Below are 16,933 nucleotides of genomic sequence, written 5' to 3'. Positions count from 1 at the left end.
CCACATACTTTGCAGAGGTCATCTTTACACCTTTGGGGACCCTAAAGGGGCCGACCAGCTCTCATCCCATGATTCCGGCCCAAAACATGACTCCACCATCGCCTTGCTGACGTCACAGCCTTGTTGGAACAGGGTGGCCATCTACCAACCATCCACTACTCCATCCATCTGGACCATCCAGGGTTGCACAGCACTCATCAGTGAACAGGACTGTTTGAAAATTAGTCTTCATGTATATTTCTGCCCAATGCAGCCGTTTCTGCTTGTGAGCATTGGTTAGTGGTGGCCGAATGGAAGGTTTATGCACAGTTGCAAGACTCTGGAGGACTCTACACCTTGATGTCCGTGGGACTCCAGAGGCACCAGCAGCTTCAAATATCTGTTTGCTGCTATGTAATGGTATTTTAGCAGCTGCTCTCTTGATCCGATGCATGGATCTGGCAGAAATCTTCCTCAATGTGCCTTTATCTGCCCGAACCCGTCTGTTCTCTGAATCAGCCACAAATCTCTTAACAGTGCGATGATCACGCTTACGTTTTTGTGAAAAATATCTAATGTTTTCAAACCTCGTCCAAGACATTGAACTATTTCACTCTTTTCGGCAGCAGAGAGATCCTTTTTCTTCCCCATATTGCTTGAAAATGGTGCTCTGCTTAATAATGTGGAACATTCTCCTTTAGTAGTTTTTTCCTTTAATTGGGCTCACCTGGCAATCTAATTATCACAGGTGTTTGAGATTGTTTTCAGTGATCAAAACAGCCCTGAGACACAATGCCATCCATGAATTAAACTGAAAAAAAAAATTTTAATCTTTGTAACACTGAAATAGAATTTGCATAATTTGGAACAGGGTGTAAGTGTGTCAAAACTATAGTATATATAGAGAGACTGTTGCTCTTCATGCTGTAAATAACCTCAGGAGATGTGTATTGAAAAACTACACTCCTATGGCTGACCAATTAGAAAAATAAATTCCAAAATTAGACAGGATATTATTGGGTGTCAGTCAGATCAGGCATTTAAAACACGTGTCTATAGTCAACGTTGCACATTTACCATCTGAAAAACGTAGCAAGCCAAAACCAATTAGTATGCAGCATTCATGATAATACTAGATACAGTTCATGTATAAACAGGTCTTCTTATTTTGTTAAGTTCGCTATTGTTAGGACACTATGTAATGCTCCTGCAAATCATGTGTAAACAGTTGAATTGTGTACCTGATTAATCCAGGGGAGGAATGTTTTTCCGATCTTCTTAAAGACTCACCAATAATCCCGACTTAGTAGAGAGTCAGTACCGAGCTGGTATGCAAGGTCGTCCAAGCTCCGGAGAAAGAAATGTAATACCGCTGCAGATACCTGATGCTTGTAAAAGAAAATGGTCTAAGCCAGGGAGAGGTGGCGTGGAGCAGGCTTAACAAAGGCGAAGGACGGGCCGCACATCTGTTAACAAGAAAAGATAAAGCCGCTATGGAGCAACAGTATAAAGAATAAAAACCTTTATTCCAAATGTAAAAATCGACACTCTTATCAAAAACAAGAGCGCTCCACCGTCTTACGTGTTTTACGCTGCTAGGTGCTTACTGATAGAATTAGAGCACAGATAAATAAGCATAGCATTTGAAGGAGGTGCAACCAATCAGCCTGAGAGTCCAAAAATGACTTCAGTGCTACATAATGCGTGACTACAGCACCTGATCATTAGTGCGAATACCTACATAAATGCTACGGTATTTAAAAACATAAGTAAGTTATTATCTGTAGATAAAGGCAAATGCCGCAAAATAATATGACATATTATTGAAATGATTATATCAAAATTAAGGAAGCAGTTTCAAAATATGATGAACAGGGCGCAGAAGACTATATGGCTTCGTGGTAGGGGCAATTTCAGATCACACCTTAATAATTGTTTAACGTGATATTATGGATTTCACCAACAATTTCAGTAGTAGAGTTACAGGGGAATCTTTCAAGATTTCATTTTATGCTACGTGCCTCACAGAAAATATAGTGTATATGCTAGATTGTCATTTATGTGGAGCCCAATATATAGGCCAATCTACTAGAGCCCTTAGATCACGTGCAAGGGAACATCTAAGGGATGTTAAGAATTGTAATAAAGATTCTGCAGTTGCCAAACACTTTAATTTGATACACTTTACTAATGAGCCACAATTCAAAATTAGAATTATTGACCTAGCTAGAACTCCACAAAGGGGAGGCAATAAAGCAAAAATTCTAGATAAAAAAGAACTTTTTTGGATTTATAAATTACAAACCAAATCACCTTCCGGTATAAATCTTGAATGGGAGATGGGATATTTTGTGGATTGATTTTGAAGAGTAACTTGGTAGAGCAATTTTGCAGTGTAGCTCTATATTCTTATTGCATAGATTTATTCAGTGTTCATATCCTGTTAATATGTCATCTAATCTGAATATATATAGTATAGTATTTATCCATTACACATGGTGATCCTATTAATAATGTTTTACACATAAGTACTCCACGGATCTAATGCTAGCTATAATAGTGCCTTTTGAAAGTATATGACATATTGTAAGAACTTATATAGTCATTTATTTATTGCATTTGTTGCACGTATTTAATACCATCTGATTCTTGTGGGTCATTTTGCCTGAGCAATGTATAAATGCCTTGTTGGCTGCAGATCATACATATTAGTAGGTGTTTCTGTCTAAACTCTTCTATAGAGGGATTGCAATCCCTTAGAACGTGCCAGTTTCTTTTAATTGCTTTTCTAATGACATCGCTATAGGGGTTATACTGTGACACGTAAACCAGTTTGTTAGTTTTCTTAACTCCTTGTTTATGTGTCCTCACACCTGAGTGTTCTACTGAAGGAAATTACAATGTTTTGATTTTCATCAAAAAGTATCCTGTGTCTTTAAGATAACTTGCCATATTATTGGCAACCTCAGGTTGCAATAATCTATCTAAATATTTAGAGATATTAGTAAAAACAGACTCAATACAGGACACTATGGGTCTCCCTGGTGGTCTAATGGGGTCCTTGTGGATTTTGGGCACTGTATAAAAAATTGGATTCCTAGTGCTTTTCACATTGGAACATTGGAATTTCCTTCAGATAGGTACCTGCTGTTCACCATGGACGTCAAAAGTCTCTACACATCGATCAAACATGAGACCGGCATAGCCGTGATTAAAAAGACTTTCATGGTGAGTGGCAGGTACTAAACTTAGATTGATATTATATTGGAATTTTTTCTTATTTCAAGATCAGTGGTTCATACAAAAAAGAGGCACAGCTATGGGCTCCAACGTTGCTTCATCATTCGCCAATTTGTACATGAGCGAATTTGAAGAACGCTTTGTATATGAGAGTAAATTATTCAAGATATATGGCGCCATTTGGTGGCGCTATATAGATGATGTCTTTGGCGTATGGTGGGGCAGCGTTGAGAGCGTTTTAGAGTTTGTGGACAAATTAAACTCTATGGTGAGAGGGCTCCAGTTTACGGTCAATTATAGTGAACAGTCAGTTACTTTTTTGGATACGTGTGTTTCGAAAGGAACCAATGTCCTTAATGTAGATTTATATACTAAGGAAACAGATGAGAACACATTGTTACACTATAGGAGTTTTCATCCAAGGAGACTTATAGAATCACTCCCCAAAAGCCAACTTACAAGGGTCAAAAGAATAGTGAATAATGAGTCACTTTGTAAAAAAAGACTAACTGAAATGGCTAACAAATTTATAACTATAGGCTACCCACGTGAGTTAGTTGAGGATAAGGTTCAAGAAGTAGAACACTCAGGTGTGAGGACACATAAACAAGGAGTTAAGAGAACTAACAAACTGGTTTTCGTGTCACAGTATAACGCCTATAGCGATGTCATTAGCAAAGCAATTAAAAGAAACTGGCACGTTCTAAGGGATTGCAATCCCTCTTTAGAAGAGTTTAAGGAACCTCCATTGATGGCCTTTAGAAGAGTCAGCAATATCAGGGATCAGCTTGTCAGATCAGATATAGGTCCGGATAAAGAGGTCAAACAAACTTATATTGGGGGCATGAACAAAGGTTGTTATCCTTGTTTAAATTGTGCCAGCTGTAACTCTATTATAAGAGGTAAGAACTTTTTCCATCCACACAGTGGGAAAAAATACAACATTAATGGGTACTACACATGTAACAGTAGCTATGTCATATATTTGATTAAATGTCCATGCTCTTTAATCTATTTGGGGGAGACCACCCAATTAATAAGAGAAAGACTAAGTCAACATATATCGAACATCAGAAGGAAAAATGTAGAGGCCTCATTGTCAAAACACTTTATTGACAATGGGCATGCGATTAGTCAACTCAGGTGGCAAGTTATAGAACACATTAATTTTAAACACAGTGGCGTGAGTAGGGAAACTTTGTTAAAACAACGTGAAATGTGGTGAATACACCACTTTGACACCTTAATACCCAGAGGCCTCAATAGGGATTTTGACCTATCATGTTTCCATTAACCCATTTCTAATATAGTCATTTGCAACCTGGTAACTGGACTTAATATTAAGTATGTCTCAATTGACCTATATATATAACAGCAGCCCTGTATAAATCTGGTACCCAGACTCTACAATAGTCTAAATAGCGTCCTTAATATTAATGAATGCACCGCAATATTAATGTAAGCCCATTAATCTCTTTAATTCTGTATGTTGCACACTAGCTATTTAAGGTAGAAAAGAATATGAGAGTAAACAAATAAATGGCTACAATTGTTATAATATGTCAAATATACCTTGTACAAGTTATCCAAATGTTTTTAATGATGTTACTTATGTATTGAATAGGTTTTAATGGTGTCTGTGTTTTGTATCCACTAGATGGCAGCCTTAGGTCCCTGGGAGGTCAGTTTGGCACCATTGAGATAGTATTTAAGTGTTGTAAAATGATCACATTATTAGCATGATTAAGATGTTAACACCTTGAAACGTTGCTGACAGTTTGTTCCAATAAAAGCATTTATCATTGCACCAGCAGTTCTTGTGAACTGCTGGTGAAATGCCGCCCCCTGCAAATTTGCGGCCACTAACAGGGAATGTCAATCAACCCAATCGTATTCAATCGGGTTGATTTATGTCCGCCGCCTCAGAGCAGGCGTACAAGTTATGGAGCTTCATAACTTCTGTTTCCGGTGAGCCTGAAGGAGCTTGATAAATTGACCCCTATGTCTCTAATACAATCTCCAAAGGCTCCGGGCACAGTTTATTAAAAAAGCATCAAAAACAACTACACAGTAAAAACATGGGTAAGAGACACAATCTATGTCTCTAATACAACCCAACTCCCTACTGAAAAGCTAATGTATGTCTTGCCCTTAATCCTTGTTTTTCTTTTATGATTGAAGATCTATCTCCAACAGACTCTCCGGCAGATTAGGGGTTAATACTTGAAGTTAGGTGTCGGCGATGTTAGGGAGGGGTTAATACTATTTATTATAGGGTTATTGAGGCGGGAGTGAGGCGGATTAGGGGTTAATAACTTTATTATAATAGCGGTGTGGTCCGCTCGGCAGATTAGGGGTTAATAAGTGTAGGCAGGTGGAGGCGACGTTGTGGGGGGCAGATTAGGGGTTAATAAATATAATATAGGGGTCGGCGGTGTTAGGGGCAGCAGATTAGGGGTACATAGCTATAATGTAGCTGGCGGCGGCGTGCGGGCGGCAGATTAGGGGTTAATAAGTGTAGACAGGTGGAGGCGACGTTGTGGGGGGCAGATTAGGGGTTAATAAATATAATATAGGGGTCGGCGGTGTTAGGGGCAGCAGATTAGGGGTACATAGGGATAACGTAGTTGGCGGCAGTGTACAGAGCGGAAGATTAGGGGTTAAAAAATTTTTATAGAGTGGCGGCGATATGGGGGGGCCTCGGTTTAGGGGTACATAGGTAGTTTATGGGTGTTAGTGTACTTTAGAGCACAGTAGTTAAGAGCTTTATAAACCGGCATTAGCCCAGAAAGCTCTTAACTACTGACTTTTTTCTGCGGCTGGAGTTTTGTCGTTAGATTTCTAACGCTCACTTCAGACACGACTCTAAATACTGGCGTTAGAAAGATCCCATTGAAAAGATAGGATACGCAATTGACGTAAGGGGATCTGCGGTATGGAAAAGTCGCGGCTGGAAAGTGAGCGTTAGACCCTTTCCTGACTGACTCCAAATACCGGCGGTAGCCTAAAACCAGCGTTAGGAGCCTCTAACGCTGGTTTTCACGGCTACCGCCCAACTCTAAATCTAGGCCTAAGTGTTTTAATAAATTACTGTCACTATTTCCCAAGTGCTCCCTCACTTGAAAGTTTAAAAAGAGTTCCAGTTACAGACAGCCAAGTTTTCTTGTTGGTGACTCTACAAGAAAAATATGAAACTTGTTAAATTAACTTTAGTGTCCAAAAAAACTGTCCATGCAGTTAAATGTCAAATATTTTTGGAGACAGTATAGTACTATACAATGTATAGCCAAAAGTATGTGGACACTCCTACTAATTATTGACTTCAAGCACAAAGCCGTGAAAACTCCATAGACTGAAGAGCTCAGTGACTAGGACGTCACATTTGAGAATAATTTAAACCTGGTTGTGAGCCAGACCTTGTCTAACATCAGTGCTTGACTTAATAAATGTTGTTTGGGCTGAATGGGCAATAAAATCTTGTTAAATCTTGTTCATACTGTAAAGAATTCCTTGCTGTTGGTGAAATCTGCTTTCCTAAAGTCTCAGTAAATGGCCTCTTGTGTGTCCTACTTATGATTAGGTCATATATATATATATGTATAAAGTAATCATATTTTGCACCCTTTCCAGCTTTTTTCTAGCATTGAAATATTCCATTCCCTTGATTAATTTTGTCAACCTCCTCTGCCGTTTTCCAGTTCTATAATGTCCTACTTATAAACGAGTGCCCAAAATTGCATTGCATATTCAAGGTGGAATATTATCATTGGTTTATAAAGATTCAAAATTAGATTTTCATTGTGTGAATTTATACTTCTTTTTATACATGACAGTAACTTACTAGTCTTTGAAACTGCTGACATTGAGTCACATCTGTTATCTAAAATAACTCCCAAGTCATTCGTATTTAATATCTTGCTGCCAAATTGCATTTATCTAAATTGAATCTCTTCTGCTATGTACCTTCTCAGTCCCGTTATTTATTCAAATCCCTCTGTAGAGAAGTACCATCATGTTCAGAATGTTTTATGTCACTTAAACAACAGTTTTTTGTCTCTGGGTTTTTTGACCACTTCTAATGATGTCCGGTGGTTATTGATGCCCATTTTTTTCCTTGTTGAATATACTGTGTGCACTATTCCTGTAAATTTTCTGTGATACTGACCTCTGCTTGCCTGGCAATTTTCCTGGATTTATACTCTGCACCTTGACATTGCCTGTAAGTTGCCAATCACTGCCTGTCTGACTATTCTCTTGTACCTGGATAGTTCCAAACGTTACTGACCTCTGCTTGCCTGATCACTCTTCTTATTATACTCTGTGTCAGGATATAGCCAGCAAGTTACCGTCTCTAGCCTGCCTACCATTTACAGATAGTCCTCTCAGTCTGTTTGTGTCAAAAGCTTGCTCTTTCCTGCCTAATCGTTCTACAGGTTTCATCTCAACTCATTCTTCAGTGGACTATATCCTGGGTTCTATCCAGACTGCTTGGAAACTGTTACCAATCATTCCCCAGCCTTTGGGTCACACTCAGTACTTATTTATTCAGCTGTCTGACACATCTACTGCAACACCCTGAAATAAATTTTGACTAACTTCATAGAATGCAATTACATTAGTTTGACATGATCTGTCGTACATTAAACTATATTGATTCCTACTAATGCAATTGTTCAAAATGTATCCCTGAATATTACCTTTTAATAATCATTCTAATAATCTCCCCTCCCCCACAGATGTTAACATTACAGCTCTATTAATTTCTGGCTAATCATCTAATCTCTATAAATATGGACACAACATATTTATGCTACTCTTTTGGTATACCTGAAGACAAATAATCCTCAATGATTAAAAGCTAATGGTTTGGATGTTACTAGATTAATCTGCTTGACTACCCATGGATATGAACTAGCTGGCCCAGGGGTTTTATCTACATAAACATTTAATTGCTTATGCCCTTAATCATGTGTCAGCCAATCACGTATTTTCTGCAAGGTTTTTTGTAACATTGATCTACAGTCCTTGCTTCTTTCTTGCTATATACTGAAAAAATGAGTTTAAAACTTCTCCTGATCCTCCTTGACTAAACACCCCATTTACAAATTCCACAGGCCAACATTTGTTTTTTACATTTTTTGACATCTATACACTTAACTAATATTTTTTTAGATTTGTTTTGCTTTCTATAGCTATCTGGGTTTTTTTTTTTTTCTATCTTAGCAAATTAAATTGATATTTTGCAAGTTCTGTTGACATGTTTGTATTGTGTATAAGATTTCATTGACCCATTTTATACAATTGTTAAATGCTATTTCTTCATTTTTTATTTCCTGGCTGACCATTCTACTAAGCCACATTGATGTTATTTTTTTATAATTACTTCCTGTGGTATACATTGAGCAATTAATTATTGTAACATTGCTTTAAAGTTATTCCACTTCACATCTGTGTTCAATCTAGAGATAAGCTCCTTCCAGGTAATGGGTTGCCTTAGCCTGCTGAAATTGGCCTTTTTAAAAATAAGTGTTTTAATAAAACCCATACTATTTTTAACTATCTTACTTTCACTATTTTCCAAGTGCTCCCTCACTTAAAAGTTTAAAAAGAGTTCCAGTTGCGGAAAGCCACATTTTCTTGTTGGTGCCTCTACAAGCCGAGTTATGAAGCTGACATTAAGCAGGTTAAAAAATGTGTTCCCGATACCGGAACTACTAGTCCCAGCATCCCAATCAATGTCTGGGTATTACAAATATCCCAAGATTTAAATTTTAAATTTGCCTTTTTCTTCTGTTATTGTAATACACCTTTAATAACTATACTGTTATCCTCCTCCCACTTTTCCCTGCTATAAATCATTAGGGGTTTCCCTAGCACATTGCCTGAATATTGAAGTCATTTCCTGTCTTCAAGTTAGACTTTTCAGCAGGGCTGGCGTTTGGTAATAGGCAACCAAGGCAACTGCCTTATTGCGCCCCAGCAGGGGGGGGTGCAATTTAGAGCGACTGCGAGCAGCCTGAATTTTTATTTTTATTTTTACTTTTTACGTGATTGACTTCCCACCCTCTGCTGTCCCCCTTTTTCCTTTTTTGGCTCAAGCTGCTCAGCCAATTTGCATTAATTTCTAATGCAAATTTATTGGGTAACAGTGCACTGTTGCAGTGCATGGCACTTGGCACACCCCCTACGGTCCGACCCAACCAATACCGCCCAGCACACACTGACCCGGACCCACCCATGCAGGCACGTGTAAACTCCGGGCTCCCTCCTCCCGGATACTCAGGACCAGTGCAGGATTTCAATGAATTTGAACTCTGAATGGGACAGAGGACAATAAGTTTTACCAGTGAGTTCCGGTGTGACTATGGGGCCACAGTGCACACCCACGGCTGTTGTGCCTGACTGACCTGAAGCCTGTCTGCAACTTGAACTTCCAACTTCCATCTTCCAAGTATGTTCTGCCTGTCCTGACTGCCTGTGGCTGTGTGGGGTTAATTGCGCTAAACCTGCCTATCTGTGCTCAGTGACGAGGTGGAGTGACTGGCACAGGCAGGGTTATATTTTTCCTAAAAAATTATGGGGCATATTGTATTTTATTCATTAACAATAACACAATACATTTTCGAAATCAGAACAGAAAAAACATACTTTTTTTGTAAATGTATATATATATATATATATATATTTATATGTGTGTGCGTGTGTGTATATTTATATATATGTATATCACTAGAATCTTGTGATGTACTAATTAATAACTGTAAAATAATCAATTAACTATTATAATTATAAAAATCAGATTAACAGTATGATTTTATGGGGTAATGGGAAATTATACTTTCTATAATTATAGGTAAAATAATTATCCTTTTATTTTTTTTAGCTCATCTCTGTAACATTTTTTAAAAACCAGCAATGGTATGTAATGGGGGGGGGGGGCGCACAATGTATCCTCGCCTGTGTGGCCAAAAATCCTAGAACCGGCCCTGCTTCTCAGTGAAAGGATAGCTCTTTACTTATGTTTTCAGGAATTTAACTCTTGCTGCATTATTACTTGACTTCTTATGTTTGCAAGCAAAACTCAGCTTGTTTCAAGTTCCTGTCATTCACTACCTGCAAGTTCCAGTTTTTCATTCAGGATCACCTTCAGCTGCTTACTACAGGTTTACCAATGTAGCTGTCTCCTTGCTCACTGCTGTTTCCACTATCAGTGTTCCAGCCTCCCAAGAAGCTGCTAGCTTGCCTGTGCAAAAGAGCATTAATTTGTGTGCCTGTTTTCATTGTGTCAAGTTAAAGGACAGATCTTCACCTGCAATCATCAGAGCGCAAGTATCTCTTTTTACTCATACTTGTTATTAAGCAACAGTATTAAAACAATACAATTGCTGTCTATGGATACTATTACTTGCACTTAACAACTATTCAGCTGTGTTGATTTTGAACATGCAGGAAGATTAACTCTTTATATATCAAACAGCAGGCTCATACTAAGTTGTTATATTTGCTACTTACTGAGCTTTAAGCATATTTCTAGCTCAATTTTGTAGCTGATCCATTAACACTCTAATTAAACTCACTCTGTTTCTGTTAACCCATTCCTACCATTAAATTTTGTTTGGGTTAAGTTTTCATCAGAGCTACAAAACTGGTATTGCATAATTCAAAACAGTTATATTAGAGATTTACCTTACAGTTATAAAAGATAAACTTCCTAATCAAAAATAATATTTGATGGTATGTAGTATATTACTACAATTCAACTATTGGCCCTTTTAGGTTCTTAGCAAATTGCTGCTCGTCAGATTTCCACAATATCACCAGTAGTATAACATAATGCATTAATACTAGGCTTTAATTCCCCCTTTCCTGATTTCTCTATCCCTTCAAAACACCTATATATGATATAACCATTTACATTAACTGTCCAGTCATGTGTTTCATCCCACAAGGTTTCTGTATTACCAGAAATATCATACTGTTCGTCATATACCAATAACTCTAGCTAATTTTGTTACTCAAACTTCTTTTTTTTGTGAACATTTTCTGTAAATATCTTTAATTATGTTAATTGGAGAGACAATTTGTATGTTGTATATATTTGCTTGAGTACAAAACATGACTACAGTCACCTCATAGCAATGACAGCATAAAATGTAAAGACATAGGTGCAACGCCTTCCTGGCTTCCCTCAATAAGCCTCAAAAGGGTTAAAAAGACAAAGTAGCAAAGGTGGCCCAATCTCAAGACAAGCAAACTTTTATTGAGACGAGCAACGTTTCAGGGCTCCTGCACCTTTCTTAAGCTAACAAACAAAGATCTCAACATACATTTTATAGGGTACATGTCTAAGAAGATATCCAATCACTTATTAGTAGGAGGGGCTATATCACACACCAAACACATCAAGACAAAGGTAATCAAATTGCTACCAAAGTTAACCTCCTCCTTACTGGTTATAATTGGAATACCTAATAAAAACAAAAGCAGCAAGATAATACTTTACTCCATAGAAAAACTTTTCATCCCCAGAGAGTATTCCAAAGTGTACCAAAATCTCAGATGATTCATGTGAAATTGTCTCTGATTCTGAAACTAGAAAGTTAAGCACTGCTGAAATGAAAGATACATAGTAAATATAACACTATGAGTAGACAGATTTTTAATATCATCAGGAGGAACTGGTTTCTCCTGCAGGAAACTTGTCCTGAGATCAGTGAATTTAAAGAAATTGCTAAAGTCTTATTTCGAAAGGGCAATACTATAGGCAAGAGATTTGTACATGCTAATTTCAACAGCAATAATGAAGTATGAACACCTTACTTTGACACACCTAGACATGGAACTGTTCCCTGCCTTGGTTGTGCTCAATGTAATAGTGTCATAAAAGGAGATTACATCTCTCACCCTTACAAAGGTAAAAAAATTCCATATACCTCAATACTTCACATGTAACTCTATATATGTGGTGTATACCCTTAAATGCCCATGTGGGCTTTTATATGTAAGAGAGACCACCAAAAAAATAAGGGACCAGATCTTTTAAAATAAGTCCACTATCAGGAATGAAATTACTGCCTACTTGTCTGTACCTGCCCATTTCCTTGAAATGGGCCATCAGGCGAGTGGAGCTTAGATTCATGGTCATTGATAGAGCTCATAAGAAGCTCAGTGGTGATAGAGCAAAGGACTTGCTTCATAAAGAACCCAAGTGGATCTGGCGGTTAAATACCATATACCCCAAAGGCCTAAATAGGGATTTCAATTTACTACCATTTATTTAGGATATAATCATACAATAGAGATCTTTACCCATTAATGTATTTAATATGTTAATAGGACTTTAAGAGGTGTATACCAGAACAAAGTAATTTCATGAATCCCCTTTACTAACGCAAATCACCATTTGGCTCCAGGGAAATGTCGACCTCCCAGTCTGGAGCTGAATTGGTAGCAAGTTCCCAAATTCATAACATGCCTCAGTGTGTCAGAAGAGAGTTATAGTGTCCCTAGATTTGTAGCTCACCTTATTTCAGCTGTAGGGATATAAACCTATTTTAATCTTCACATTGAGCATTATAGTATAGCTAATTAATATCACTCCACTTCATTATGAATAGAATTATAGAAAAATACTCACTCAGCTCAAATCAGCATGTTTCTGGGATGCAACCGGACTTAACTTACACACCATACCTTCAGTTGCTGTTTTAAGTTTTCACTGTCCTATTTGATTCACTCAGGATCCTTACAGCTTACTCACTCTGGGCAGAGTTATAATTCCAGTTCTTCTTTTCTGGCAAAATGCACCTCAATTCACCAATAACTTTGTAATCCAGTAAAAATAATATGTTGCACACTGGCGTTTAGAAAGAATTATTACCGCGTGTGGATAGCCTTAGCTATCCTAAAGTGTTATATATTAATGTAATATATTAATGTAATAATTCACAATTCATTATTTTGAAAACCAATTGTTTAAAAAGATGAAGAAAAATATATTAACTAAAATATGAGTCTGACATAGATCATAAATCAGTGTCTCTCAATCCTTAAGGAACCCTAAGAGACCAGATTTCAATTTTAATTTGTTCCCTGCTCTAATATAGCTGAGACTATTACAGCAATAGAGATACTGAACAGCCCTAGAAGGGAAATACTTAAAATCTTGCATATTGGGATTCCCTGAGGACCAGAATCGATTAACTCTTATGAAAATGTATTAGTTTAGTACATATTAAAACATACATGTTACGGATGGAAGTATAAAACAAATCTTTATCCACATTGTTAGAGTTGCTAAGCAACATAATCTGAGACGCTAATTTTTCTCTAAAAATTATTAAAGGGACATGAAACCCACATTTTTTTCTTTCATGATTTAGAAAGAGCATGCATTTTTAAACAACTTTCTAATTTACTTCTATTATCTAATTTGTTTTATTCTCTTGATATTATTTGCTGAAAAGCATATCTAGATAGGCTCAGTAGCTGCTGATTGGTTCCTGCACATAGAAGCCTGGGGTGATTGGCTCACCCATGTGCATTGCTTGTTCTTCAACTAAGAATATCTAAAAAATGAAGCAAAATAAATAATAGAAGTACAGGCAGTCCCCGGGTTACGTACAAGATAGGGACTTTAGGTTTGTTCTTAAGTTGAATTTGTATGTAAATTGGAACAGGCACTTTTTTAGGTGAAACTCTAGCCAAACATTTTTTTTTGTTTTAGATAGCATAGGATAAAGTTTGTTTTGCTATCTGTGCCCCTGTTCAGAAAATTTCACATCACTTTCTGTCCTTGTGACAATTGGATTTTCAGTATTTTGGATTATCCTGGAAAGAAGGATTGTCGATAAAGCTCTATTTTCTCTGTATGTAAGTACGAGTTGTACTTAAGTCGGATGTAGGACTGCCTGTAAATTGTAATGTTTAAATTTGTATTCTCTATCTGAATAATGAAAGAACATTTTAGGGTTTAGTGTCCCTTTAAGCTGCTGACGTTAAATGAAAATTGTACATCTGTAAAACAGAAAAAGGAAAATATGTAAACCCTGTGCAAAAAATGGAAGGCAATAATGCTTTACATCATCTGAAAATGTTATCAACTATCCGCACAAAATTAACACCACCAATATTAACTTGGCCTTTGTGTTTTGTAAGCAATCTATTTTAAACTTGTATTTTTATTTGAAGTTTAATTTCACTCAGTGGAAGCTGCAAGCTTTATATCTTACTTATACCAATTTAACAGGACTTTTAATATCCAGAGTCCTTACAGATAAATGAATATACAGGGAGTGCAGAATTATTAGGCAAATGAGTATTTTGACCACATCATCCTCTTTATGCATGTTGTCTTACTCCAAGCTGTATAGGCTCGAAAGCCTACTACCAATTAAGCATATTAGGTGATGTGCATCTCTGTAATGAGAAGGGGTGTGGTCTAATGACATCAACACCCTATATCAGGTGTGCATAATTATTAGGCAACTTCCTTTCCTTTGGCAAAATGGGTCAAAAGAAGGACTTGACAGGCTCAGAAAAGTCAAAAATAGTGAGATATCTTGCAGAGGGATGCAGCACTCTTAAAATTGCAAAGCTTCTGAAGCGTGATCATCAAACAATCAAGCGTTTCATTCAAAATAGTCAACAGGGTCGCAAGAAGCGTGTGGAAAAACCAAGGCGCAAAATAACTGCCCATGAACTGAGAAAAGTCAAGCGTGCAGCTGCCAAGATGCCACTTGCCACCAGTTTGGCCATATTTCAGAGCTGCAACATCACTGGAGTGCCCAAAAGCACAAGGCGTGCAATACTCAGAGACATGGCCAAGGTAAGAAAGGCTGAAAGACGACCACCACTGAACAAGACACACAAGCTGAAACGTCAAGACTGGGCCAAGAAATATCTCAAGACTGATTTTTCTAAGGTTTTATGGACTGATGAAATGAGAGTGAGTCTTGATGGGCCAGATGGATGGGCCCGTGGCTGGATTGGTAAAGGGCAGAGAGCTCCAGTCCGACTCAGACGCCAGCAAGGTGGAGGTGGAGTACTGGTTTGGGCTGGTATCATCAAAGATGAGCTTGTGGGGCCTTTTCGGGTTGAGGATGGAGTCAAGCTCAACTTCCAGTCCTACTGCCAGTTTCTGGAAGACACCTTCTTCAAGCAGTGGTACAGGAAGAAGTCTGCATCCTTCAAGAAAAACATGATTTTCATGCAGGACAATGCTCCATCACACACGTCCAAGTACTCCACAGCGTGGCTGGCAAGAAAGGGTATAAAAGAAGAAAATCTAATGACATGGCCTCCTTGTTCATCTGATCTGAACCCCATTGAGAACCTGTGGTCCATCATCAAATGTGAGATTTACAAGGAGGGAAAACAATACACCTCTCTGAACAGTGTCTGGGAGGCTGTGGTTGCTGCTGCACGCAATGTTGATGGTGAACAGATCAAAACACTGACAGAATCCATGGATGGCAGGCTTTTGAGTGTCCTTGCAAAGAAAGGTGGCTATATTGGTCACTGATTTGTTTTTGTTTTGTTTTTGAATGTCAGAAATGTATATTTGTGAATGTTGAGATGTTATATTGGTTTCACTGGTAAAAATTAATAATTGAAATGGGTATATATTTGTTTTTTGTTAAGTTGCCTAATAATTATGCACAGTAATAGTCACCTGCACACACAGATATCCCCCTAAAATAGCTAAAACTAAAAACAAACTAAAAACTACTTCCAAAAATATTCAGCTTTGATATTAATGAGTTTTTTGGGTTCATTGAGAACATGGTTGTTGTTCAATAATAAAATTAATCCTCAAAAATACAACTTGCCTAATAATTCTGCACTCCCTGTAGAGACTTGCAGAGGTTTCAGAGGAAGTGGGATAGCAAGAAACATTAAAAAAAAAAAAACACACAGCATAAACATATAAGATATAAATGAATTCAAAGGAGGCAGCAGCAAGCTTTAAATTTCAATGGAGTCTGTTCTTTTAAGTACATTTTATTAATAAGATATTAGATTAACTGTAATTGTTTACTAACATATATTTTTCTTCTTTTTTTTGTTGTGTTTGCATTAGTTATATTATTACAAATAATAAGAGATTATTGTGTGTTTAAAAAGTGTCTTTATTGTTTTACTTTTGTGTTTTAGAACCTATATCAGTGCCATTGCTGTCCTACATTAATGATCCAGAGGATTCCTGTTTTGGGCTACCAGTAGTAATCAAATGCAGCTCTAACAGAGGATTCCGTGTGCAGTACACTTGGTACAGAATGGGCACTACTCTCGCTACAGTAGGATCCAGCACTCTGCAGATAAAATGTGAGTCTCTTACAGAGACCCAGGAGTATTATTGTGAGGCCTCAAATAAAAGACAGAAAAAATCCAGTGCCATTGTCAAGGCTTTGTTATTGAATTTCAAGGACAGAGAGTGTGTGTACCTTCTGCTACAAAAAGGTAAATTATGCACATAAGATAGAGTTTGGCTGGTTTATAATTAACTATATATGTGAACAGACAAAAAAAATTGTGTTTCATTCTAAATTTGTTATGGAGGTTGTTCAAAATTTGTTTACTAAAATACTTTTGTGCACTGTTTCCAATAGAAAAAATCTTAAGGGCAGCAGATTAGCAGCTGGACAGCACCGTAAACTTAAAGGGACAGTCTAGACTCAATACATCATTTTGATTATTTATTACATACCAGAGA

The 16,933-nt window shown here is 37.3% G+C and overlaps 1 protein-coding gene across 1 annotated transcript in view; it reads left to right on the top strand.

Moving 5' to 3' along the window:
* LOC128652362 (triggering receptor expressed on myeloid cells 2-like) overlaps positions 1-16,697 on the top strand; it is a 37,611-nt gene extending 20,914 nt beyond the window's left edge. Inside the window, 1 exon segment of the mRNA XM_053705301.1 lies at positions 16,375-16,697. Coding sequence (XP_053561276.1) covers positions 16,375-16,697 — 323 coding nt within the window.
* The last annotated feature ends 236 nt before the right edge of the window (positions 16,698-16,933 follow it).

Source organism: Bombina bombina, chromosome 3 (genome assembly GCF_027579735.1).
Source record: "Bombina bombina isolate aBomBom1 chromosome 3, aBomBom1.pri, whole genome shotgun sequence".
In the NCBI taxonomy this organism is placed as follows: domain Eukaryota; kingdom Metazoa; phylum Chordata; class Amphibia; order Anura; family Bombinatoridae; genus Bombina; species Bombina bombina.
This window is presented reverse-complemented; position numbering and strand designations above follow the sequence as displayed.